Genomic DNA, 27,024 nt, shown 5'->3' with positions numbered 1-27,024 from the left:
AAGTCTTGTGGTCTGTTCAAATGCAACTTTTGCAAAGATAAGCAAACAAGCCTCACTTTTCTAATTGTTCTCTAATTAATTTTAACATTTAACATTCTAGCTGAGGCCTGTAGAGTCTCAGATGTAGCTCTTGGAGTTTTTTTTTTTTGCAGCTTATTTTGAGGATTGCACGCTCTGACCTAGGGCTGAATCTCCTGGGACATCCTCTCCTGGGAAGACTGTGGCATTGTGTTTACAGACACCTGAATGCTCCAGATCAGCAAACTGCCAAAACTTCCGCATCTGTATAGAAACTCACACCTGCTGATGATCAGTTAATCAAGTGCATTTGATCGGCTACCCTTCAGTAAGGGTGTACATGATTTTGTACATAACTGTACGGAGTCATGTGCAAACTTCCTTTTTCATGACTGTGTGCACGGTATTCAAAGATTACATAAACATTATTGGCAATATCACAAAGTGGCAATAAACCTAGAAGATTAAACAGATCCTGAGTTTTGATGCTTGTTGTCTAAACACTATACAGTATTTTCAGTTCATGTTTTCATCCATAAACTCTTCTTATGTATAAATATTATACATACTACTTAATAATACAAATTAGCTGTAGCATATATGCTTCTAGGTTTACATCTCATGTTATAAATGGAGGCAGGTCTACTCGTACTGTGGCTGTGATTTATTTGAATAATGAGGTAGACATCATGGATGCTTTAGCACTGGTAAGAATGAGCCAGTAAATATGGATTTTGTGCACTGTGCCATATTCTTCTTTTTTTTAAGAAGTTCTTTAAAGTCTTTTAATCCCTAATAGAATAATAGACTTATTTTTCACATTAACTCCAAATATAGGTACTGCTTTTAGCGTAGATGCTTCAAACCTTCTCTGAAGAGTCTTTACAGTTCTCTTCCTCTGTCACTCCCTTTCAGATTTAAGTTTAGTATTCACTTGAATGCTCTTTGGTTTGAACATTTTAAGCCCTGAGTTGAAAAGACACTCACTTTTCTCACAAAGGATATTTTGTACAGCCCTTTCTTTTTTAAAACCTTATTTTTTGGCCTTCTTGCTGTCCTTTTCTTTCTTCTTTTTCTCCTTTTCTTCCTTTTCTTTTTCAGCCTTCTTCTTGTCCTTTTTTTTCTCATCCTTGATCTCCTTGTACTTCCACTTGGGTGGTTCCAGATAGCCCTTTTCCCTCTTCTTCTTCTTTTCTTTCTTTGGCGTTGCTTCTGTTGGCCTGTCTACATTGATCTTTGGGATGCAGCCAGAGGGGAACACGCTGTTCCGCCTCCCCATACTCCGGGAAATAAAAGTTGTGGCAGCTTTGGTGGAGAGCATACTGCCTCGCCGCTCGGTGTCGGCACAGCATGTCGTAGCAATCGACTCCGCAGAGTGGATTGTGGGGATAATGTGCGACACTGAGCCATTACTGTGGCACACTGAGCTTTCCTCAAGGTCCTTTTTTGTATGTTTGCTGACCAGCTCTTGTACGGCCAGACGCTTCTTGCCAATCTCTGGAGGGCTCGTGGGGCAGAGTGGGTGACATCCAGTTGAAATCAGAGGACTGTAGACACTGGTGGTCATGCGCACCATGTGGTCCAACACCCCGTTGTCCTCGGGGTCACGAGGTAATCTGAATCCAAAGGTGTCTTTGATCTGCTGGGCAATTTTTTCCCTGGGAGTTTTCTGAGATACGGCCTTGGCTACTCTCTCCTTGAGCTCAGGCCACTCAGGGACATAACCCTCACAGAACTGCTCAGCTCTTGGACGCATATTGAGGCGACGGAGACGGTGCAAGGTCTCGTAGCGACCTGTCTTAAAGGCCCAGTCCCGAGCACATCTTCCTCTGGTGGAATCTACTGCATGTATGTCAGCCCCTGAAAAGAAATACCACGAGGAAAAACAAACACAAGAACTGATTAATAATAACTCATTAATAATAAGTTCATATTAATAACTTGTTAAAGTGCTGTTTTGGGCTGCCCTACAAAAAAATGTTAAACATCAAAGTGTCTGACTTGATAATGTATTAATACTTTTTAGTAAATCTTATCGCATACAGCCTACACACGTCAGACTTGATGCCAAACCTGAGTTCTCGAGGTTCATGAGGCGCATGGTGGCTTGCAATAAACGTGTTGCTGTCTCACAGTTTGTAGATAACTAAGTTACAGCACAGCCCTGAGCCGTTTTGCACAGTTAAAATTATCTACATCTGTGGTTGTCATACTGTGAAATGTGAAAATGACTTGTGTGCCAATGCCTGTTTACTAATGTTTTATTTGACTTACTAACTTAAATTTTCTGATACAGTGATATGCTGTCTAAATGCGGTAGAATAAAGCAGGCAGGGGTTTGTAAAGTTCAGCTGACTTTCCCACAGTCTCTTTCAGAAATCCATCTTTATGGATTTCATTATGAGGGCAGTTTATTGTATGATATTAATGTTGGACTAAGTGTTACTCCTGGCAGAGATTTGAGGAAACGTGCAGTCCAAAAATAAGGAAACGACTAATCTGCGACCAGCCCGCAAGTCTAGTAAGGTAAAGATTACAGAGTCAGTATCTGTTAAGATGTGATAATGTCCTCAGACTGATCCTTTAAACCAGTCTCACGTCACCGACACGTTGACATATGCGCAGAGTTAGCCGGGTTCAAATACGGTCAGATAAACCATGTAGTCAGCCGTTCTCACTAGCAGTGCTCTTAGTCTTTATTTAGAGCAGTGAAAGACAGAGTTAAAGAGCTGATGTTAGAGTTTCAGAAACGATCCAGTGATATCAGTTGGGGCTAGCATTTGTATGTTCAAACTGTAAAAAGTTCTTTTAATGGAACATCAGTATAGTTTGAATTGTAGCAAAAAGAGCTAGCTGAGTAGCTCATATGTGTAAGTGACTAATCTGTTGTTTATATATATATATATATATATATATATATATATATATATATATATATATTAGGGGTGCAACGATACACAAAATTCACGGTTCGGGTCGATACTTTGGTGTCACGGTTCGATATTTTTTCGATACAAAAAAAATGTTCATGCCTTTTTAATTTGTCATTTATTAAAATTATAAATATATATTTTAACTCAAAAGTACAGTTTTTAAATTTAATGTTGCTGAAACAAAAATAATTAAAAAAATAAATATATCTGATTGAGGAATCACTCATCTTTGGAAAAGCGAGTTTATTACAGGGAAAAGGCTCTTTCCAAAATAAAAGCTATACTATACGCTTCTTCTGGGCTATATTCTCAGCAGCATATTGTAGCGGGTCAGGGCTGTTCGGGGTTCTGTTTGTACAGTTATGTTTTGTTTATGTTGCCATAGTGACGGGTGACGCCCTCTTGCGGCGACGGTGTGTCCTTCCGGGGTCAGAGGGCGCCCTGTGTGTTGTTGTTGTTGTTGCTGTGCGGTTGCCGCGCTGAGCAGTTAGCTAGCGGCAGTGTTCTTCTGCAGATGTCAATAAACGGCTGTGCTCCCTGGCTAGCTCACGGGAAGCAAGACCAAACAACACCTCCGTCTCCTCGTTGTCTGAGCTCGCCACATTGGTGTCAGAAGTGGGATGATGGTGGCACCCCATGTTCTGACCTGAGTGACTTTTCCCCCGCCTGTCGTGACCGGCAGTGCGCCAAAAGAAGGCACCTGGATATTTGCAAAGTGAAAGCAAAAAACAAGCGCAAATTCAAACGCGATTTCAATATGTCACATATTGACAGTGGCTCACCGATGCCAATGACATAATTACCCAGCTACATTTCCGAAAGAATGCAAAAGCATTGACATATATTTTTCCTTCCTACAATAGCCCGACGGGCAGGGCAGAGATAGATTTTGGTAGCCCGACTGGAAAAATCGCTAGCCCGATTTTGCAAGCCCTGTGTTACAGGCATGGCCCTTTAAGGATGAAGCCTGATGGGAAATGTATTCGGGATGTGTGTAGCGGGACTGCCTGGTGTGTGTGTGTGTGTGTGAAGAGAGAGAGCGGAGAAGGGGAAAAAGTAACGGTTAGCTACAGAAGAGACGGAAAGAAAATAAATAAAAGGAATATAATAACTCCCTCGACAGCCAGAGTTGTGTCGGCGATGCTCGCTGTGAGTAAACTGTTTCAGCCCACTGTACGCGGTGTTCGTGCCTTAGAGAAGAAATAAAGTTCGGTGAAGCAGTTTCCTACGCCTCCTTCGATCTTTTTGCTAGCGGAGTTGACCTGTATAGTAAGCTGTTGCCGGCTACGAGTCAGTTACGGAACCTTCAAGTAACTGCCAGAGGTTTCCTTACTACGGTTCGGGGCCGCGGATCTGGCGCGGTAACACCTGTATCTGATTGAGGAGTCACTCATCTTTGGAAAAGAGAGTTTATTACAGAGAAAAGGCTCTTTCCAAAATAAAAGCTATACTATACGCTTCTTCTGGGCTATATTCTCAGCAGCATATTGTAGCGGGTCAGGGCTGTTCGGGGTTCTGTTTGTACAGTTATGTTTTGTTTATGTTGCCATAGTGACGGGTGACACCCTCTCGCTGCGACGGTGTGTCCTTCCGGGGTCAGAGGGCGCCCTGTGTGTTGTTGTTGTTGCTGTGCGGTTGCCGCGCTGAGCAGTTAGCTAGCGGCAGTGTTCTTCTGCAGATGTCAATAAACGGCTGTGCTCCCTGGCTAGCTCACGGGAAGCAAGACCAAACGACACCTCCGTCTCCTCGTTGTCTGAGCTCGCCACATTAGTGTCAGAAGTGGGATGATGGTGGCACCCTATGTTCTGTTCTGACCCGAGTGACTTTTCCCCCGCCGGTCGTGACCGGCCGGTGCGCCAAAAGAAGGCACCTGGACATTTGCAGGACTTTGTGTGGGGCAATGGGGTCGTCGGGGACGACTGACCCCTTAGGCGGGGGCTATGTAGCGGGTCAGGGCTGTTCAGGGTTCTGTTTGTACAGTTATGTTTTGTTTATGTTGCCATAGTGACGGGTGACGCCTTCTCGCTGCGACGGTGTGTCCTTCCGGGGTCAGAGGGCGCTCTGTGTGTTGTTGTTGCTGTGCGGTTGCCGCGCTGAGGAGTTAGCTAGCGGCAGTGTTCTTCTGCAGATGTCAATAAACGGCTGTGCTCCCTGGCTAGCTCACGGTAAGCAAGACCAAACGACACCTCCCTCTCCTCCTTGTCTGAGCTCGCCACAATATTAAACATATCAGGTCCCCATAAGGAGAATCATGTGCTAACGGCTGTCTAAATGACTCGGGTAAAGTTTGTAACATGCATGCTTGTTGTTTTTGTCTGCTTCCACTTGTCTTTGCACTAGGATGATGTCGGGGTAAATGTGCAGTCATATTCGTTGTGTTCCCACTAGTGCTCCGTTATCGAGCTACCCCTGCGTGGGGCTAGACGGCTAACACTTTAACGAGCTAACTGCTCGCTAACACACTAGTTCCCACCCATGTAATTGAGCATTGCGTGGCACATCCAACATACTGTTTTACTTTAGTCCATGACGCGCTTACCTTCAGGGTCATACGTCACATGAAAACCAAAATAATTCCAAACGCCACATCTGAATGAGGGTGGGGAAGGTTCAATTTGCCATGTTGCAAGGAGAGCTTAACTTCTGTCTCGCTAGCTTGCCCTGCGCTCGTCCTTCTGATGATGCTGTCTGTGTTGAGCGCTCAGTGGATCTGCGCTCGACAGTGCAGCCTAGGCGGAGTAGTCGAACGCAGATTTACTGAGCGCTCAACACAGACAGCATCGTCAGAAGGAAAGTTGATAAAATAAATTACAAATTTTGTATTGTTCGATACATATGCGTACCGAACCGAAAGCACTGTATCGAACGGTTCAATATCGATACGAGTATCGTTGCACCCCTAATAAATATATATATATATATATATATATATATATATATGGTTCCATCCACCATGGAGGAGGGAGACGAGGAACCATCATGGAAGGACAGGCCCCTGCACGGTATGTACCACCGGCAGATAGAGGAGGTGGCTGATATCCAGAAATCCTACCAGTGGCTGGACAAAGCTGGACTGAAAGACAGCACAGAGGCACTAATCATGGCAGCACAAGAACAAGCTCTGAGCACAAGATCCATAGAGGCTGGGGTCTATCACTCCAGGCAAGACCCCAGGTGCAGGCTGTGTAAAGATGCCCCAGAGACAATCAGCAGGGTGCAAGATGCTAGCAGGCAAGGCATACATGGAACGCCATAACCAAGTGGCCGGCATAGTGTACAGGAACATCTGTGCCGAGTATAACCTGGAAGTCCCGAGGTCAAAATGGGAGATGCCCCCAAGGGTGGTGGAGAATGACCGAGCTAAGATCCTGTGGGACTTCCAGATACAGACGGACAAAATGGTGGTGGCTAACCAACCGGACATAGTGGTGGTAGACAAACAGAAGAAGACGGCCGTAGTGATCGATGTAGCGGTTCCGAATGACAGCAATATCAGGAAGAAGGAACACGAGAAGCTGGAGAAATACCAAGGGCTCAGAGAAGAGCTCGAGAGGATGTGGAGGGTGAAGGTAACGGTGGTCCCCGTGGTAATCGGAGCACTAGGTGCGGTGACTCCCAAGCTAGGCGAGTGGCTCCAGCAGATCCCGGGAATAACATCGGAGATCTCTGTCCAGAAGAGCGCAGTCCTGGGAACAGCTAAGATACTGCGCAGGACCCTCAAGCTCCCAGGCCTCTGGTAGAGGACCCGAGCTTGAAGGATAAACCGCCCGCAGGGGCGTGCTACATATTTCTATAAGAGTCTAGTCTCAATTAATGATGGATATTTATTCATATTTGCTATTTCCCAAAGCATTAAGAAACAGAGAATATACCATACCTTTGTTTTTATACCGGTAGCTGAAATGTATAGGTAATGATCCAGTGAAATAAAGTGTGCTTTTGCACTCTACTCTTACATACCAGCCATAACAAGGGCTGCCACAACGTCAGTGCGGCCAGTCATTGCAGCTTTGATGAGAGCTGTGAAACCTCTACAATCCCTTATTTCTGTGTCTATTCCAGGATAATAGTTCAGGAGATACGTCACTGTCATGATGTGACCTGTAAAAACACAGAATTTATACAACAGTGCATCAGAAAACACGAGTTGAGTGCATATTTGCAACTGGTTAAATCTCCGATTAAATCAAGCTCAAGCTATTTGCAATCCCAATCCCAAAGAAGTTCTCAGGAATCTGTGTAAAATATAAAAACAAAATGGAATAATTACAAACCTAATAAACCCAGATTTTGTTCACAATAGAACACATAAACCATATCAAAGGTTCAAACAAAAACATACATACAAAAATATTAGCTCACTTTGAGATTACTGGCACCAATAACTCTCAGTTGGGGCAGTTTGCCACTGTCTAGCATCCCCGCTTCTTTTAACAACAGTCCATAAACATCTGGAAACGGGGGAGACCACCTGCTGGACTTTTGGGAGAAGACTGTTTTCCTGTTCTTGTCTGATACAGGATTCTAGCTGCTCAACAGTCCTGGGTCTCCTTTGACATATTTTTAATTTCATGTTGTTCCAGATGTTTTCAGCTGATGAAAGATTTAGAAGTTGGATGGTCAGTTGGAAGGACACAGCTGTTGTCCATGTTTTCCAAAAAGAATGTCAAATGTTTTGATACGTCTGACCAAAGTACCATTTTCTACTTTGTCTCAGTTCATTTTGAATGAGCTTTAGTCCATTTACATGGCTTCTTTTTTGCTTGATAAAGCTTTAACCAGCATTTAAGGAATGCATTTAGTTATCTCTTTCCTGAACTGTTTGTCCATGCAGTCAGAGTGAGTGGGGAACCCATCCCCATCTTTACTGAAACAGATTTTATAGCAAACATGTCACTTGCATCAAATTAACTTTTTCGTGAGCACCCCAGTTGTAATAAGTTGGTAAAACATACCTGCTTGGGATGCAATCATCAGTGCTGTGTTGCCTTCATTGTCCTGGTGATTTATGTCAACATATGGACAGGTATGAAGTCCATGTACGATCTCTAGGAAACCTTTACAGCACGCCACCATTAAACCATTCTGTTGGTTTGAAGTTAACAGTTAAGATCAGCGATGTTGCAATATGTTGCTCACTGCTAGTCATAGAGATCATGAGTTCATTATGGATGAGACTCTCACCCAGCCATTGATGTCCAGCTCCATCGCCTCTTCTTTTGTGACCCCCCTCTCAAGCACTGTCTGCAGAGAGACCGGTTCATTACGGGCGCACGCTTGATACAGTGTTGATGCTGCACTCCCATTTCTTCTCTCTGGCGTGTAGTCTGGAAGCACCGAGTCATCCGAAAGAATGCTATCTGAGTCTGACTCTCTCCCGGATGGAGACACTTCGCTATCGTCAGGGCCTGATCCCAGGTGGGGGTCCTCCGCTGCAGTGGCCATCTTCCAGCAGAACAGGTGAAATGGGCCCAAATGCCTTTGTCTACATCTAAAACAATATCAAAAAAAGAAACTGGTCAGGCAGAAACCTCCTGTCAGATGTATGTTTTTTTGGCTTCCTGGAAAGCAAGCTATTGTTTTACAATCTGTCCACTTATTCTAAGCATAAAGCTGTTGTTTCATCACAACATGCTATATATCAGGCTTCAGGAAGATCAAAGGTTCACTTGGTGACAGATGAAGTGTGACATGAGTCCGAGCTCAGCGCTGCCTCACTGTTAACTGGATAAGAATCTAAATGCCCTGCTGAACACACAACACGGCTAAATGAGGAACAACCCACCTCAGAGTAATCTTGGTCACATGTGAACCTGCTTGCTTCAATCTGAAGCCAACATAGGTATTGAAAGTAATCACTTCTGCTTTTTGACTTGTATAATTTTTACTCCGCACAGCAAAAAGTTAAGTTTACATATTTTTACGCTGAAATCAAAACTGCAAATATATGATTTAAAGATCTATCTAAAAAGAACATCACTGACAGGTGTTTTGATGGTACAGCCATGACCTGTTATGGCTGAACTGTACATTTTTTTTATTCGCTCAGTATAGACTTCTCAAGTATTTTATATCAGTACATAACTGTGAAGCCACAGTTCATAAAACAGAAGTAAAGAAATAAAAATTCAGAGGCGCATCTGCTGCATTGACTGTCATTCATCATTATGTAATAAATAATAATACCATGACTGTCAAACTATGAGACACTCATAGACATGAACAGGAAATACATACACTTACCATAAGTAGCATGAACCTGTCAGCATTTGTCTGTGACTCGTGCTAAATGACTTCTGATTTCAGCCCTCCTGCTTTGTTTGCAGAGGAGCCGTTTCCTCCCAGGCCTGTGAACAGAGATACTTTACCCATTTCCATCCCACATGTTGTCATCATGACATAAAACTAAGAGGAGGAGTCTTCGTTGAGTCTTCACTGAGGCACTGTGTGCTCATCTCCTATGCTTAGCTCATCCCACTTGTAACAGCTTTATAGAGGGGATTACCTGTTGCTCTCTTCATCTTTTAATAGCAGTTAAAAGCTAAGTATGTCTTAGCTGGATGAACTAAGTTTTCTCCTTCTACAAATTATTCAAGTTCCACTGCTAGCATTGATGCAAACCTCAAAAAGCACCTCAGCTCCACATCTGGATTTTTACTTTTCATAAATAATACCCTTGTTTAATAAAATAGCTTTTACGACTTTTACTGCCGATTTATGAATATGCAGATTGACGCTCCGACTCCTCTGTTGCAGTGGACTGCTCTTAAACAGTTTAAAAAGGCCTTATGCTAAGCTACAAAGTAGCAGGTTTAGACTAATATTCAGCCATACCATTCTGAATTTTGAGGACTATTTATCTATGCAGTTGTTATTATTATTATTGAAGTATTTATTTAAACACAAAGTCTCACTGAGATTGAAATCTCTTTTTCACAAGAGACCTGTGTACAAAAAAAAACTGAGACAGACATCGACATATTAAAATCACACATTTCACATGGTAAATGGACTGGTTCTTCTACTCAACTTGAGTAGAAGAACACTTTATACAGCATGACTCATTCACCCATTTTCTATGCCTAAGTGCTTTCTGTCTCACATTCACACACATTGACACTTGAATGATTGCATTGGAAGCAACTCAGGGTTCGGTATGTTTCCCAAACATATTTGGTATGCAGTCTGGAGCAGCGAGGGATTGAACCACCAACCTTCCCATTAGTAGATGAGCTGCTTTACCCCTGATCGGTCATAAGAATGAAGATAAACATGTGCACGAGTAGCTGTGGACAAACAAATATAATCCTTCATAATGTTTCTGTGAAATAAAAGATTATAGCTTTCTTCTCCTTCATATTTCAAATTATGAAGAAGAAAAAAAAAGAGCAATCTCTACAGGGTCACCTAGAGGTCGATGTAGCTTACAGGAATACACTCCTCTTTTTGACCACCTTATAAAAATCTGGAAATAAGTAGCTACTACCATATAAAAGTTTTTTCAGTCTTCAAAATTATTTTTATTGGTGGACATCTTTAATTCATTTACGAGTATAAAATGTTAACAGTAAGCTGCTTTAATCCAAGGAATCTAATTAATTTGTTAAGACTAACTAGCAGAAAGTCAAATCCCATTAGACATGACCAGTGTGTTCGGAATAGATGGGACAGACTCCAAAACAAAGAAATTCCCAAACAGCTGCAGTTCAGGGATGGTATTTCTCAAAATTACCTTTTTGGTTGGTCACAGCAGAGTGAAAGTGATGACATCCTACATCTGTGATAGAAGTGTATGGGATATACAAACTTCATTGGCATGATTTAAATCTGTGGATTGTTTACATTCCAGGAATTACCTCAGAGCACAAACTGGAATAAAAGTGTTAAATCAAATCTGGTTTAAAAGAAAAGGCAGTAAGTCTGTGTTTCTTTATCATAATAATAATTATAATAATAAGACAGTTGAGGTTTTTAATAAACTATTCTGAGTATATTTTTTTGTTCTGGGAATGCAGTAACAGTCTGAAATTAGCCCAAGGAATCTGCTGGACATGGCAGGACCTGTCTGGATGGCTTGACCCTCTCTAATCCAGAGCGGCCTAAGGAGAAATCCCACTGAAATTGACCAGCTGTCCTCATCTTCCCGCAGGAGACCCGCTGCAAAGTTTAAGCTGTCTGCTTTTGTCTTTTTGTCAGGCAGGATGAGTTGGATGTTTCTCTGAAGCCTAAGCTTAACTTGTTTTCTACCTTTGATTAAAGTCCAAAACTTGGCACACGGATGATTTAATGAGGGGAAAGAGTACAGCACCAAGTGAAGAAAGATGATGCAATGATAGAAGAAGCTCAAGAGGAAGAAAAATGAAGACTTTGGAAAAAGGGAGGAATGAAGAACTTCTGGAATACAAGCTTGATAAAGTGAGTACCCGTGTGACATAAAAGGAAATGGTCTCATATAAAATCTTATGTATATATCAGCATATTTTTGAACAAATGTTTAATTAGGTATTAATTTATGTCAAATATTATCCAGTATAATGGATGTTGAATTACATAACACAAGAAGACATCTCAATACAGGAAAATAAGTAATTTTTCAAAAACTGTGCAACTATTATTTGATTCAAATTATATATTTTTTGTTTTCAAATCTTGTTCTCTTTGCCATGTAGTCTTTAGATTTCTAATGCAAAGAATCACATAAATGTAATTTCTTCCAAAATCCATTAAAAGTGATTCCATTCTTGCTAATATGAGTGCAAACAAATTAACATTATTATTAAAATTATTATTACTATTTTGCCCTAAAATAGGGCTCATTTCAGTTTAATTTAATTCGTCATCTGTTATGGAAAACCAAATCCTGAGCCTTAGTCATTTAGCCAGCATGCAGACACGCGCTTCTTGCTGTTTTTATGGCCACACGTTCGAATTTGTCATAAATGCAAAGACAACAACATGCAGAGCAGTGTGGTTTCCTTAAAAAAATCTATTCAAATGAAATAAGCTGCATGTGATCTTTCTCACATGTCATGCAGTAAGACTTGTTGGGGTGGTGATCAGCAAATCTAGCTGCATTCTGCATTTTTGTTTTGTAGGCTAGAAGCTGACTATTAAGATTCAATTACCCTGGCTTAACTTGAGTGAACATCATTGACCCCAGGCTGTGATACCATCCACTCTCCTGATCGTTTTTGTTCTCTAAGAGAAATTCCACAGATAAGATAAGAACCCACTTAAGCTGAAGCAAAAATAAGAGAGACAGGGGGTGGAGGAGAGGTGAAACAGAGTGTTAGCCTGGTATAATTAGCTCTGTCTGGTAGGATCTACCTACCCCCCTAATCTATCACATATATATGTATCAAAATACAAATCCAATTCCCTTCACTGATCACTCGCTTGTCTTTTCCATGTATAAGATTTCAGACACCAGCAGGGAGAAAATGTTGTTGCATGGTCATAGCCGGGACATATGGACTCGGGAGAAGTGGGCCGGGAAGTCACCTGTGACCGCAGGTTGCAAAGGTACCGCAGTGAGTGTATGCATCGATTCGTATCCCAGGATGTCATGCCACCTGGTTGTCAAATCTCACTAGTTTTCCATATTAAACACATGCTATCCTGCACTGTTGTTTCACAATCCACCACCTGCATCATTACTGTACACCTAGTGATAATGGTCCTCTTTTAAAGTGCTGCAGAGTCTGAAGTAACTCAGAGTTTATCAGCCAGGAAAGCAGGCTATGTTTTACTTAGTTTTTACTGACTGATTCATTTCATCTTCACTTGCTTTTTACTTTAAAGTTTACTTGCTGGTTAGATTTCGGCACCAAATACAACTTGTTTTGGCTTAAGATAGGTTCACGGTTTGGACCAGTGATAATCATTCACTCATGCATGACTCCCTGCTCCATGTTTACTGAGTTCTATGAGTAATTTTCTCTGCACCATTAAATGCACCATTGCTGTTACATAGTCAGAAGGTGGCAAAAGAAAAAAGGTTAAATAATGACATAAATACTGACACACAGCATTGTATTAAACACAGAACATATTTTTTCCAAAATTAATACACAAAGTTAGTAGTGTCATGTGCTCCTTTCTTTCCTCTCATCTGTCTGCCATTTTTGATCCATGATACTATACAGTGGTTGGGGAGTGACCACTGGTTGTACACGGCATTTAACGAGGAATTGTGGGATACTTTGAATTCAGGTAGTGTAGTGAAAGTGCTATAAAATGTCTATATAGTCAATACTTGCTATAAAGTGAGTAGTGAGTGATTTGCACACACTGTTTGCTGCTGGGTGCAACTCTTACATCACCCATAGTGGGGAGCTGTTTGACAGAAAAGCAACGCATGCACAAGAGTTAGAATTGACACACCAAAATAAACACCGAATGCAACCCCACATTATGTTATTCTGGTGATTAGTTATTGACTGATTAGGCATGCGCAAGCTGACATACACATGCACGCACGGACTGTAATCCTAAATTGTGGCGGGATTAGTGCAGTTCAGCTCAGAGGGATCATCGTCTCAGCAGAGTTTTTAAAAGCTTAACTCGACGGCCGGCAGAACGAGAGCATTTTGACATTTTTGCAGCCGTAATTTCCCCCTCTGTGGACTGAGATGTCATCATTTGCACTGGTCATGTGTGAATGTTGGTTTGCATGTGTGTGTGAAACTGTGCAGTTTGCATATAGTAAAAAATGAAGCTGTGTCAAATTCTTCTATTCCTTTTTTCTCCCCCTTCTTCATTGACTTTGTCCACATTTGGGATCATGCGAGTTTACCCGTAAATCTTCTTGAGTCACCGCTGCGAGCACGGACAGCTGTGCTCGTAAGATCATCTCGTCAAGAATACTTAATCTTGGCTTTGAGATTAAATCGGTCCGCCTCCATCTAGCTACCTCGGTGGGCTGTGTGCAGGATATTTTCATATGTTGGCTTTTCCACGGCAGTGCTTTGGTATCGACGGGTGGCGAGCGGGGAAGAGTAGGCTGTCATACTGATTTGAGAGAATGGTTTAGTTAAAAGTTTTGAAAACATAAATCGTAGATTAAGCTGAGAGTGCGGGCCCATTTGAGTAACTGGGGGTGCTTTTTTTTTTATAGACTTTAAACGAAATTATGACTGCTTGTGGTATTTCTTTTCACACTTTCTCACTTTTTCCCCTCTACTCCTGAAATACACAAATGTGGGTCGTTGATGTGTTTCCAAATCTGCAGCTTGTTGTCTCTTAGTAGGTTGTGATGGCACACAATGTGTTCTCAGCTTTTATTACTTTAGCTGAGTGATTTGTTTTAACTAAGAGTCCACGGTCTGCAACCTTTGGAGTCAAGTGGTGTTGAATAGTAGAAGTAGAATAGTTTTTGTAATCTGGAAGTGGGGAACACCTGAGATTAATTGGTAACAAATTTGTAGCAAATAGTTGTCAACATCAAAATTATTCAAATAAGCACTTCTTCCTTTGAAAAACATGATTTATAGTGTACTTTCTTTCTTGCTAACCCAGCCCAGACCAAACGTGGACCAGTCAACAGGCAGGCATTGCCTAATGAAAATGACTGTTTGCCTGTTCAGTGGAAAAGTTCATGCTCGTTGTTATTCATGCCTGCTAATGGTAAGCAGAGAGCAAACACTGATAATAGAAGCTGATGAAGGAGGTGTGAAGCGAGAGTGGATCAGGAGGGGAGGGGAGAGGCTGAGAGGAGGGACTGGAAAACAGATGCTGGTGCAGCAGCACAGCATGCTCGCTACCATCCCTCCCTCATCAGGGCCCCTCCCCTTCCCTGCCCCTCTGTCGCTCCCTCACTTACTTTTGGTCCCTCTCATAATCTTTGCCCACTATCTCCCAGCGCAGAGAGGCTCATAAGCCGAAGCCCTCAACAGCCTCTCTGGTTTTCCTGCGATTTGCCATCAAATCATGGGATAGTGGTGGAGTTTTTTTCCCCATCAGGTGTTGTTGCTCGAATTTGGAATATGGCTGTGAAGCTCTGTGTACACTTTTCCTCTCTCCTGCGGGGATTACCACAGAAATAGTGTGTGTGCATGTGTGCATGTGCTTCTGTGTGTGTGTGTGTGCTCAGCACTATGCCTATTTCTGATGGTGTTGAATGGACCGGCAGAAGTGCATCACCATGAGAGGGAGTCACCATCACCGAGGGTGTGGGTGTCAGCACCTGTTTAGAAAACTACTCAGCAAATGTGGCTGCTGCTTTGTCAAAGCCAGAGGTACGTAGAAGTTTTACTGCAGGTTTATTCATCTGTTGTTGCGGTGTCTGCAAGATGTTGCAGAGTGTTCATATTTTGTAATATGAGGAGATGCATTCAGACTCTGTAGTTTCACTGCAAAGTAAGAGCTTTTATTCAGTTATACAATATAATAAAGACCATCGATCCTTCCTCATTTACTTTTGATTTTTAATCTTTTAATTATTTGCATGTATCTTTCATCTGTTCGGTTTCGGGTAATTATTAATATTTTCCATTTCATTGTACGGGAAAACAGGAAACAGGAAAGTTTCAGGTGAAAAGTTATGCAAACTTTTCAACCAAAAATCTCTTCCCTCGACTTCACCTGTTAGAAGATCATCATAATCCTATGGATGGAGGTAAACTGCCAAGAAGGATGTTTTTCAAAAAAATTATCTGAATGTTACCTGCTTTTGGGATACTGAGACATTCCAAAATCAGTTGAGAGACATAATCTCGTTAGCGTGTCCTTGGTCCACCCTGGGGTGGAACCTGAAACATCTCCCTAGGAGGCACCCTAGCCAGATGCCCAAACCACCTTAACTGGTTCATTTTGATTGAGCTGAGCTCCTCCGGAATGATTGAGTTCCTAAGCTATCTCCTGACCTTGGAAGAGCCCAGATGCCCTTCGAAGGATACTCATTTCTGCTGCTTGTATCCACAGTCTTATTCTTTTGGTGACTACCAACAGTTTGTTATCCAAAGGTCAGGGCAGGACTGTAGATCAATCAGTTAATAAGCAGCTTTCACTTCACACTCAGCTGTCTCTTCACCACAACGATTCCCTCACTTGTGACCACAAGATACTCTAACTCCTCCACTGGGGGTAGCAACTCATTCTCACTGAGAACCATGCCCTCTGTCTGGGAAGTCCTAATTCCCATCCCAGCCTCTTCACACATACAGTACATACACCCCAGTGTGAGCTGGAGGTCATTGGTCAGTGAAGCTAACATGACCATAGGGTAAACCCTTTGCCCCTAAAATGTCATGTCCATACAAATTATGAACAGAATCTCTGACAAAGGGAAAGCATTTAAAGTCCTACACAACTGGGAGCTAGTCTTAATCCTTGGAATCTGGACCAAGCTCTCACAACAGTTATTCATGGACCAAATAGCACAGAGATATGCCTTCTCCAAATCAATAAGTTTAAACTTTAAACCTTCTGACTCAAAGGTTCAGTTAACAGACTCCTCTATCCAGTAACATGGTAAAAACCTTCCTAGGCTGAGGACTGTGATCCCCTGAAGCTGGAACATACTCTGCAGCACCCTCGCTTAAAAAGGGGGACCACCTCTTCGGTCTGCTAACCATTGGCACTATTTCAGAACTCCATGCAGTATTGCAGCAGATACATCGAGATGCTTGAGGATGTCAGGGCATATCTTATCCAGTTTTTCATACTGTGACCATGCGCATGAAAAAATGATCAAGGTCTGGCTGTCCTAGTATATTTAGGAAGTCTTTAAAACTACTACCACTATAACTACTACGATTACTACTGCTACTAATAACAGCTGTTTACATTTTGTCTTAAATATTGTCCGAGTGCACTGTTAGTAAATGACGTCTGCTGGGCCCAGCCTTGCTGTGGTGTGAGGTGTGAGCTCCTGGATCAGGGCCATGTTCTCAGAATACCCCCACTATGTCATTTACTAGTCCATGGCTTGATTTAGGGATGAAGGTGACTTGGTTAGATTTAAGAAAGCATTGTGGTTTGTGTTAAAATATGGCCCTTTGCATCATTGGAACATTTGCAACATTAACCTTGCACACTGAACAATAACACGTAAGGGTACTCGATGCATTAAAATTTGATGCCAAGGGGTTCTGACTAAGTCCTTATTTCATTATGACATGTTGTGTGGGTTGCTGTAGAAATTCCCTTGTTTTCTCGTTGGCTCAAATAATGAATCACTTCCACAAAAAGCCTTTGACAAACAAACTGCATTTCACTGGATTTCCTTATTTGTTTGATTAAGGATTAGTTTACTGAGATTAGGTGGATATGCCCATAGCCATGGCTAGAAAAGAAAAAAAATTCTCATCTGGTTGTTTCTCACGTTGGATGCATTTTTGAGTGCTGTTCTATGTAGAAAAAATCATTCCCCTAATACTGTGACACTGCCTCATAGCTAATGCGGCTGTAAATACACACATATTAAGACATGCACACACAAAGGCACATGCATAGACACAGAGCCATGTCCCACAACTGCAACCCTTAAATCCTCTGTTGTTCCAGTTGTTTCAGGAAGTGATTACAGGGCAGCTCTCCGCACTGTGGCAGACCCTGCAACCAGGCATGTAAAATGTGAAAATGAAAGCAGCGTTGCGTTGCCTCACTTTCTCACCTCCTGATTTCCTTTGGGATACTCATCTTCTTAGTGATGTGATTCCCCCCCCCCCCCCCCTCCCCCGCCACCCCCCTCTAGACATTTCTAAAAATATCTGTTTTCTATTTGTGGATTAGTCATAGATGACACTAAAACACTAACTGCTTTTTAACATCTTTTTGCTCATGCCTTTCATTTATTCAGCATTTTTTTTCTTCTCATTTTATAGTGTTTATCTTGTTTGGTATGGAGATTTCTCCTTTATTTTACAAGACCTCCTTCTTCTCCTTCACTCTGTGATCCTACTCACTGATTGCTCATTTCATTTGGCACAATGTCCAAGTGCTATTTATAAAGACAGAGAAACACTTCCAGTTAAAGTATTTTTGGGTAACTTGCTTGGAAATCTACAGTTTTCGGTGTGTCACCAGACATTCTTTCACTGTGGCGCAGAAACTGCCTTGATTAATAGCCAATTAGCCAGTGTGTGTGACATCATCCTTGCCAGCATGTGTAGAAGTAAACCCGATGAGTAACAAGCATGAAAGTGTCTAGTTTCACAGATCACCTCCATATACAGGAGTTTACACACTCACTTAGCCATCTTACACTTTTTTGGGTAATGGTATGTTTCCTGCTGAACTAAATGTCTGATTTTAACCAGATTTACATCACAGCATAAAGTTAAACAGTACCTGCAGCAAGGGAAGGTTTCAGTCTTCTCTAAGACAAAGCAGTTTTATTTATAGTGCATATTTTACACAAACAATGCCCTAAAATCATGGAACAGGAAACACGGTTGTGATATATTTCTACATCAGTGTTTGTTGGGAACCATTAGCTACACGATGCAAACAATAATGTGTGCTTCTGGTATGTGCTCAATGGTCAATGTGATGCTTACTTTTTATCTTTTCACTCTAAACTCTGTCCTTAACCTTACCTACAATGAGGCAAGATGGCGTACGCTGTGTAGCTCGTGTATTTAGCAATAGACGTTAGCAGGAACAGTGTGTGTAAGTAACCAGTATGAGTAAAAGCGGGTTAGTTCAAAGTTATTTTTTATTCTTAGGTAATCCAAGCACTGAGGGGAACCCACAGTCTGTGTCTTAAATCATCACTTATTGCACTTCATGTGTACAATAAGTTAATATCTTGCTGTAAGACTTTATGCAGGAAGTTGTGTACGTGCTGCTGACACACTGTTTTGTTCCACTGTGGATCTTTCATGGTTTGATATTGTAGTGAACTTCCCATGCAGAATTAATTTACACTCATGTAAAATTAATGTAATTCAAAATTCAGTTCAATTCAAGTTTATTTTGTAGCAATCCATGAGGTGCTTTTTACTGTAAGGCAAAGACCCTACAGTGTTACCAACAGTCAGACCACCCTTTATGAGCAAGTGACAGTGGGAAGGAACATCTCCCTTTTAAGAGACTTCTGGCAGACTCAGGGAGGGGCAGCTGTTTGCTGTGGTTGGTTGGAGGGGTGACAGGAAAGAAAACAGCAGAGAGAGAGAGAGCAGAGGGAGACGGGACAAAACAAACCTTGTGGGGGAAAAATGCATGTAGTGACTCGCTGCTGTGGTGTATTAACACATAGGGAGGGAAAATGGTGAGTGGAGAAGAAGTGCTAAGAGGACCTGCAGCAGTCTGAGCCTATAAGAGCAGGATAACTAAAGGATGGCCTATGGTCACCTGATCCTGTTTCCTGGATGTCTGTTTCCTGAATCCAAACTGGGAGCTTGTTCCACAGGAGAGGGCCCTGATCGCTGAAGGCTCCGGCTCCCATCAACTTTTAGAAACTCTAGGAACCACAAGTAAACCAGCAGTCTGAGAGCAAAGTGATCAGTTTGTATAATATGGTACTATGAGGTCTTTATGAATTAAATAAACAGGGCTTTAAGTTGCGGCTCATGTCTAAACAGGTGTGTATTTTGTGCACAGGTAGGTCTCGATCAGATCCTGTTTAAATCTATTTTACTGGAATAAATAAATTAAATAAATGAAAGCGCATGTTGGCATCTGATTATTAGGAGAGATTTTCTATCAAATTATACAATCAATTTAATTTCCTGGATGGATAATACTTTATGATGTTAACTGTAACTTTAACTGTAATTAAGCGTTCAGTTATGTTGCAAAATGTTTAACATAATTTTTAAAGCATTAGAAAATTAGAATTAGATAATATGTACCGATTGCTGTCACTCACTGTGAGCCAGACATGGTACTAATTCAAAATATTTAAGTGAGTTATTTGAACACTCAGTTGCAAAAGTTATTCAGTTATTCTTTCTGTGCACACATCAAGGAAATGTGGTCAGTGCTGACACTGGTCAGGAGACTAACTATAAAACTAGAGAATGGGAGGACCTACACTTCTTTAAAGTGGAAAAACATCAAAGTAGCAAGTTAAATGCTCAAAAAAGGTCAATTGGCCTCCTTTTCCTTGATAACTGACTATGAATGACTCTCGATGTGATTCCAACTGGGGTAAGATTTGCTGACTCACTAGAAGCTTTAGAAATAATCCACAACTACCCAGATGGTCTACTCCAGTTCAGTGAGTCAGTTTCTGCCCTCACATATCAAACTCCATACTAGAGATGGACCGATCCGATATTACGTATCGGTATCGGTCCGATACTGACCTAAATGACTGGATCGGATATCGGAGAAAAATAAAAAATGTAATCCGATCCATTAAATATCACGAAAGCACCTCACAAAACTTGCAACACGCCGTAACTCGCCTCAGAACGTTAGCACGTCGGAGCAATATGCATCACGTGATAGAGCGGCTGTGGCATGCGGGACCTGTGGTCTGGATAGCATTTGGAGCTTCGCTAGCAACCCGGCATTTCATCTCCGACAAAGTTATCCCCGAGAGAAGTAAAGCAAGTGTGTAAGTCCATCTCTGAATGTTTGTAAAGCATTCCTGCGTTAAGCTTAACGAGCGACTGCCTCTCGCTCTCCGGCTGCTACTTCAATCGTGAAACTGCTTAAATGATCAGCTGATCGGCTTTTCTGTCGCGAGTCCGTCTTTGTTTTTGGCCCACTTTGCACCAGAAAGAGGAAACCAGCGGCTGAACAACAGCAGCACGTTTAAGCTTGATAAGCTGTTGTTAGAATTTATTTAATATTACTTTCTACACCAGGATCTTTTTCTACAGCTGACGTAACTGTGCAGGGGCGGATCTAGCAAAGTTTAGCCAGGGGGACCGATAGGGCATTAACAGGGAAAAGGGGGCACAAAGACATACTTTTCTTTCTTATTCTCATTTAAAATGTCTAGCTTTTAATAAATAATTATCTGACACACAAAGTTTTAATTTGATGTAAAATGAATAGAAGTCAATTACTGTATATAGTGACTATTAAGTCTAATATATATACCCTAGTAAGCTATAGTGCTTTTTCCTTTGGGAAGGTACCATCTGTGCAGTCTGCAATTTTGTTGAAGAAAGATGTTGAATCTATTTAATATTTCTTGAAAAATAATTGATTTCTGTGCATTTTTTTTCACACTGCATCAAATTAAGGTTGATTACGTCGATTAAGCATCATGAGGTGGCGCGTGAGGGTGGTTCCCTATTTTTTATTTATTTATTTTTGTTGTTGCTGGGAGTTGGAACCCTATTAGTTAGGTTGCTTAATATTTACGCTAAGTACTCTTTAAAATACCAGAATAGGGAGGATGGTGTAGGTCTAAGTTTATTAGATTGATCAGTATTGCTGAACTATGAAATATTTTTTTTGTATACAGGTATAACAGAATAGCTTTAGTGTAGTTGTTGTTTTAAACTTGAGTATGAACTTGCAGACTTGCAAAATGCAGCAAGATATTTTAAAAAACAGTTTTGTTGATTAAAAAACACTATATCGGATTCATATCGGTATCGGCAGATATCCAAATTTATGATATCGGTATCGGTATCGGACATAAAAAAGTGGTATCGTGCCATCTCTACTCCATACTGTAGTAAAATGCACCAGAAAGGATTACTGTTGGAGTGAGTGACCCCTCCTTAATGTTTTGGTCTCATTTACTGTCATCTCCTTCCATCTGGGCATGGATGCAGAGAAAATTATCCTCTTCCAAACTCTCATCTATCCATGGATCTGTATGTTGTTGAGCGTTTATGTTGTGAAACCACCTGAAAATAGTTGCTAATGTTACAGTTTAAATCAACAGGTTTTAAACTGAATATAAAACTATGTATTTAAAATAAAAATCTTATGTCTGTAATGTCTGAATGCGTGGATGCATTAGCAGCATGCATCCTTGCATGCACTTCAAACACTCCCTTAAGTCCTGATGGTGGTCCAGCTGTTGCTCTGTTGGAAAATGACACCTTACATAACAATTTTAAACAAACATGACCGGCTGAGTTGCTCAGCTCAGCGCTGATCTGGGTGTCGGAGAAGCCACTATGAATACTAAGAGTCATTTCAGGGTAAATGTTAGTGTATTTGCAGAAAAACGAGCAGTGATTTGTACATACCTCATTTTAACAGATGTTGGGGTGGTTGACAGCATTCATGAATGACCTTGATAGTTGTTTTTTTTTTTTATTTAAAAAAAAAAAGGAGACCAGATGGCAGTCTCTGCTCGGGGTTGTTTGTAGTGACTCGTTTGAATTTGTTCTGTACTTATTTGGATCACATAGTTGTTGAGATGCTGATAAAGATGCTGCAGTCACTTAACTGATTGAAACATCTGCTTTGAAAATAAAAAAAATTAACTGAAAAAAACATCATTTTATACTGTGCGTGATTTTGGCTGTAGCACTCACCAGTGATGTGACTCTGCTGTGGTCCAGAGAACTAATATATGCATTCGTTATCCTAACTTGTCATCTTAGTAGTTTCCAGCTGACAGTGGGCAACATGCATGGTACACCCGGACAGGGTCGACATCTGCGACAGTACTGATGAGAAAGGGACACAGAAAAGCATCCAACCCATGAAGGCACAGTGAAAATATGCAAGCGTCAGTCAGATTTGAACCCTGAACTTGCTTGCTTACCGCTGTTCCACAGTTTGTTTGTTTGTTTTTAACATAAAGAGAAGAACGTTATAAACCTAATTGTTAGTACTGGATAATGTCTTCTAGCTGTTTTACTTCTTGTTCTCACCTTCTCATGCATCTATTTTCTGTGTTCTTCATCCTCTAAATTCATCTTGTTTTGGATTCACCATTATTTCTTTTACATTTCCAGACTCTTCCATTATTTTTGGTCAGCATGTTCATTTAGAATATAAGCAAGCTGTTGACAAGTTCATCTCTGAACGTGTCAACAATCCCAAACTCTAAACAGACACAAACACCTCCCCTCTGTCTAAATCATCCCATTACAGAAATCGGCTTGTGTTATTCACTGCACGAATAAAGCAGCAGACAATTGTTTTAGTATATAATCTTACTTGAATGCAGCCTCCATTAAATGTATTGTTTTGTTTTGTAGGATATCTTCATGCCGGCTGAAAGCATCAGTCGGTATCACTAATCGTGCAAATATCATGAATAGTGCATTTAATATTTGTCTGTTTTTGTACACAGGGAACAGTTTTTTTCCAGTCTTTTTTTAAAATAAAAGGAGTTAAAATGGAACAGGAAAAAAAAATCCCACATGATTTAGTATTTTATTGTCAGTATGGTGTCTTGTTTAATGGCTGCATCAGGCAGTTTTGGCAAATGGCTGACCCAGTTTTCCACTGGCTTCTAGAAAGCTTGTTATTATGATTACAGCTTACATAAATGTGCTGACAGGGAAGAGTGGCTTCTGGGAAGAATCCAAAATGACAAAATGGGGCTCCTGAAAGATTTCATTTTGCTATGATCAGCAAAACAGAGTGAAATTTTAAGGTTGCAGCTCTTGATTAAAACCGTGTGGTTCACGATTTGATACCAGTTTCCACAGTGGAGAGACTTAAAGCTGGAAACAAGATCCAGCTGTGGTGTTAAACGGTGTCATCTCTGGTACTGGTCCAGGCTGAGCTGCTGACTGAGAACATTCAGTGCAAACATGATGATCTCAGTTGTGACTATTTTAAAATGCTTTAATTTGTGTTATCAGAAAGGTTTGATCCTATGAACATGATATATATCCGGGGGTCACTAGCTATATTTACCAGAAGAGTTCTGACATAGTTGCCACTTTATTTTTTTATTATTTTTTTTTAAAGAAAATGCTCTACAATGACAAGCTAAAACATTAGTTTTCCATGAAAATATTTAACTAACAATAAATAATATAACACGATATATAAACAAGTTCATTTGCTTCATAATGCCAACTTTAACTTTTTATACCTACTTTTTTAACTAAATGATGTGAATACTACTACACTACTACATCCCCAATTCCCCAAATTTGAGAAAAAAAAATGCAATCATTTGTAAATCTCATAAGTGGATATTTTATTCACAATAAAACATTTTTTCGAATTTGATGGAAGCAGCGCATCTTAAAGAAGTTGGGACAGGAGCAACAAAAGGCTGGAAAAGTTAGTGGCCCTCAAACAGCTCACAACAACTGGCAACAGATCAGTTTTGGGACTGGGTGTAACAAGAGCATCTTAGAGAGGCAGAGTTCCTCGGAAGTAAAGATGGGCAGAGATTCACCAATCAGCAAAAAACTGCAATCTACAAATGGATGAACAATTTCAAAATAATGCTCCTCAATGTAAACTGTAAACAGTACGTAATATCATTAAAAGATTCAGAGGGTTTGGAGAAATCTTTGTGTGCAAGAGACAAGGCAGAAAATCAGTATTGGATGTTGTGTATTTTGTTCTTGGGCAGCACTGCTTTAAAAACAGGCATGATTCTGTCATGGAAATCACTGCATGGGCTCAGGAACACTTCCACAAATCACCGTGCCATCCACAAATGCAGATTAAAGCTCTGTGATGCAAAGAAGAAGTCACATGTGAATATGATCCAGGAACATTGCTGGCTTTTCTGGGCCGAAGTTCGCTTAAAATTGCCTGAGGCTACAAGGTGGAAACTGTTCTGTGGTCAGACAAATCAAAATTTGAAATTCTGCTTGGAAAACATGAAACAGAAGAGAGCAAGACCATGAAAAGCTTCTGATAGTATCCATGGTTTGGCAGCTTACTTTTATTTGACATTTTACACAGTGCTCCAACTGTTTTCTGGTGCTGGGTTTGTATTTCCTTTAATGCATAACAAAATAAATCAAATTATATAGTGTTGAGTAAAAGAATGTTAAAATAGGAGAGATCTTTTAAAAAAATGATTATTATTTTACAAAAGTATTGCTTTAACTACATTTTCCTGTGAATTTGCACAACAAATGCACGCAAATCAACTTTTACTATAACATTTCCAGTTGAATTTATTTAGCCTTTCCTTGTGAGAACAGACCAGCTCTGGTATTTAAAATCATTTAGTGCCCGTAGGTACAGTAGCTGCAGCTACTGAAGTTACAGTGTGGGATAAAGACAGGAAATTGAACATTTTTGTGCAGAATTCTGTCTGCAACATTTGACCTATGAGGATATACCCTGCAATTAGCTCCTGGACTTTATTCATGTTCTCTTCCCCCCCTTCTTTCTTGCTCCTTTTGCAGCAGAGTCGTACTCTGTGGCAGGCAGTGATGGCAGTATCACTCCCTCAGTGGGCTCTGTGCCTCACCAGGCCTCAGGCGGCTCCAGTCCCTGCTCGCACTCCTCGTCTGGAGGCTCACGGCACCCTGTCACCACTCTGAAGAAATGGCTTACCAATCCCGTCCGCAAGCTGAGCTCTGATGCCAGAAGTGGAGCGGGGAAAGGCGAGAAGCAGATGTTTGGGTCAGATGGGAGGCAACCAATGTTGATCCTTTCCCACACTGAAACTCAGCAAAGGCCTATGGAAGTGCACAATAACTACACCATCCTCACCTCTGGAGACACAGTTAGTATTTAAGACAGACATATAAACTCATTTACGGTACTGAGATATGCTATATTAGTATAATGATATATTTATTCCTAATTACAGTTTATTTTTGTTGCCAGGAGTGGAAAGATGGCCTGTTGAATCCAGCAGTTCATTCTCCTTTACATCCAGCTTCTCCGAGCTACTTATCGGACCTCCTGCAAGGCAGAAACGCACAGAGTCTAGTAATGATGTTACGCCTAACCTGTCTTTACACACCTATAAATGCAACTGATTCAAAGCCTCTTTCTTTCTCAGCAGTTAAACACCATAAATAGGTCTCATAGAAGTCATAAAAGTAACTCTGCTAGAAGCACACTTTTAAAATTCATCCATATCAGACACAGGCAGTAAATGTTTCTTTTGCATGCTGTGAATACAACCTGGTACATTGATGCACATGAAGAAAAAAACAACTAACAATTTTGTTGTGTATTTGTGCAATAAATACTTGAAAGGGTAGTTATGATGGTTCTCAGAAGAAGCAAGACCCAAACATAGGACACACAAGACACGGGGAAAACTCAAAATCCAAGAAAACAAATCCTGAAATGGGCAGAAAAAAGGAAAAAAATCCCAAAAGTGATACACTGAGAAATCTAGGAACAAACATGCGCACAAAAGCTTGACTATTATCCAGACAAGTCAGTCTGGTAAGTGACTCTGTTAGAGACTCTGCATGTGCCTCTCTTTCCTGCTCTCAGGCTGTGTGTCAGACTGTTGAGAAAGCCTAACAGAAAACAGCTTTTAGCCAGAATATGAGAACTGAACAACAGGAGTACACCTGCCAAGTGTTAAGAAGATCAGATGAAAGATTCTTGAGAAACACACACTCATATGCACACTCCAAGAGCCCTTCGTTTATTTTTTTTCCTCTGTGTATGTTACTAATTAAAGTATTTTGACTCTCGGACTGCAATTTGACAATCAAAAGAAAAAACAAGCAAAAAAAAAAAAAAACTACCTAGATTAAGCATCAACAGACCTGTAACATAGCTGGGTATAAAAATAGCATCTTAAAGACGCAGTGGGTCACCAATTTGCAAAAACGTGTGGAAAAATTTCAGAATAATGTTCCTCAATGTAAAATTGTAAAGACTTATTGTAAAGAGATGAAATATGTCATCGTCTACAGTCCATAATATCATCAAAGGGTCACGGGACAAATCAGAATTGTGTGTACTATATGAAAGATAGGCATGATTCTGTCATGGAAATTACTGCATGGGTCAGGAACACTTCTAGAAAACATTGTCTGTGAACACAATCTGACTTGCCATGGATGGATTCAGTTTAAAGCTCTATCATGCAAAATCAAATCAATAGAAACTCCGCTGCCTCTTCTGGGCCATAAAAAACATTTTATTAGACAGATTTTAAGGCAAATGTTTGATTTGTGAATTAAACAATTAATTGGGCAATTTGTTGGTTAAGAATATATTTTAAAAACACAAAAAACAGTAAAGTCCTCTGCACTTTCCCACAGATTTTCCATGGAGTGTCTCTTGTTATTAAATCTTCTGATAA

At 40.8% G+C, this 27,024-nt stretch overlaps 2 protein-coding genes across 9 annotated transcripts in view; one reads left to right on the top strand and one right to left on the bottom strand.

Moving 5' to 3' along the window:
- Positions 1 to 21: 21 nt before the first annotated feature.
- Positions 22 to 9,375, bottom strand: ankrd33ab (ankyrin repeat domain 33Ab). Its single transcript, XM_085273910.1, has 5 exons — positions 9,195 to 9,375; positions 8,136 to 8,442; positions 7,907 to 8,036; positions 6,912 to 7,052; positions 22 to 1,878 (listed from the first exon to the last, which is right to left on the bottom strand). The coding sequence occupies exons 2-5, from the start codon at positions 8,394 to 8,396 to the stop codon at positions 1,052 to 1,054; spliced, it is 1,359 nt and encodes a 452-aa protein (XP_085130036.1). The 5' UTR covers positions 8,397 to 8,442; positions 9,195 to 9,375; the 3' UTR covers positions 22 to 1,051.
- Positions 3,662 to 27,024, top strand: part of arhgef25b (Rho guanine nucleotide exchange factor (GEF) 25b) — a 32,653-nt gene continuing 9,290 nt past the window's right edge. The window contains exons 1-6 of one of the 8 annotated variants that reach the window (XM_085273901.1): positions 3,662 to 4,100; positions 10,801 to 10,865; positions 10,967 to 11,366; positions 12,368 to 12,473; positions 25,151 to 25,473; positions 25,578 to 25,682. In XM_085273901.1, coding sequence (XP_085130027.1) covers positions 11,310 to 11,366; positions 12,368 to 12,473; positions 25,151 to 25,473; positions 25,578 to 25,682 — 591 coding nt within the window. In that variant the 5' untranslated portion in view covers positions 3,662 to 4,100; positions 10,801 to 10,865; positions 10,967 to 11,309. Of the gene's footprint in view, positions 4,101 to 4,956; positions 5,117 to 8,277; positions 8,412 to 9,481; positions 9,497 to 10,800; positions 10,866 to 10,966; positions 11,367 to 12,367; positions 12,474 to 14,790; positions 15,188 to 25,150; positions 25,474 to 25,577; positions 25,683 to 27,024 lie in introns of those variants that run through there. The other 7 variants (XM_085273900.1, XM_085273907.1, XM_085273899.1 and 4 more) reach the window with 7 other exon arrangements.

This window comes from Mchenga conophoros, linkage group LG5 (assembly GCF_057382185.1).
Source record: "Mchenga conophoros isolate Kocher_MC1m ecotype Shallow Benthic linkage group LG5, M_conophoros_male_GT1.1, whole genome shotgun sequence".
Taxonomy (NCBI): domain Eukaryota; kingdom Metazoa; phylum Chordata; class Actinopteri; order Cichliformes; family Cichlidae; genus Mchenga; species Mchenga conophoros.
This window is presented reverse-complemented; position numbering and strand designations above follow the sequence as displayed.

Coding starts and splice junctions, on each gene's coding strand:
- ankrd33ab (XM_085273910.1), bottom strand. CDS start 8,396: ATGGCCACTGCAGCGGAGGACCCCCACCTGGGATCAGGCCCTGACGAT. Junction 7,053..7,906: donor GATGATTGCATCCCAAGCAG/GTATGTTTTACC, acceptor GTGTTTTTACAG/GTCACATCATGACAGTGACG. Junction 1,879..6,911: donor GGCAGCCCTTGTTATGGCTG/GTATGTAAGAGT, acceptor ATTTCTTTTCAG/GGGCTGACATACATGCAGTA.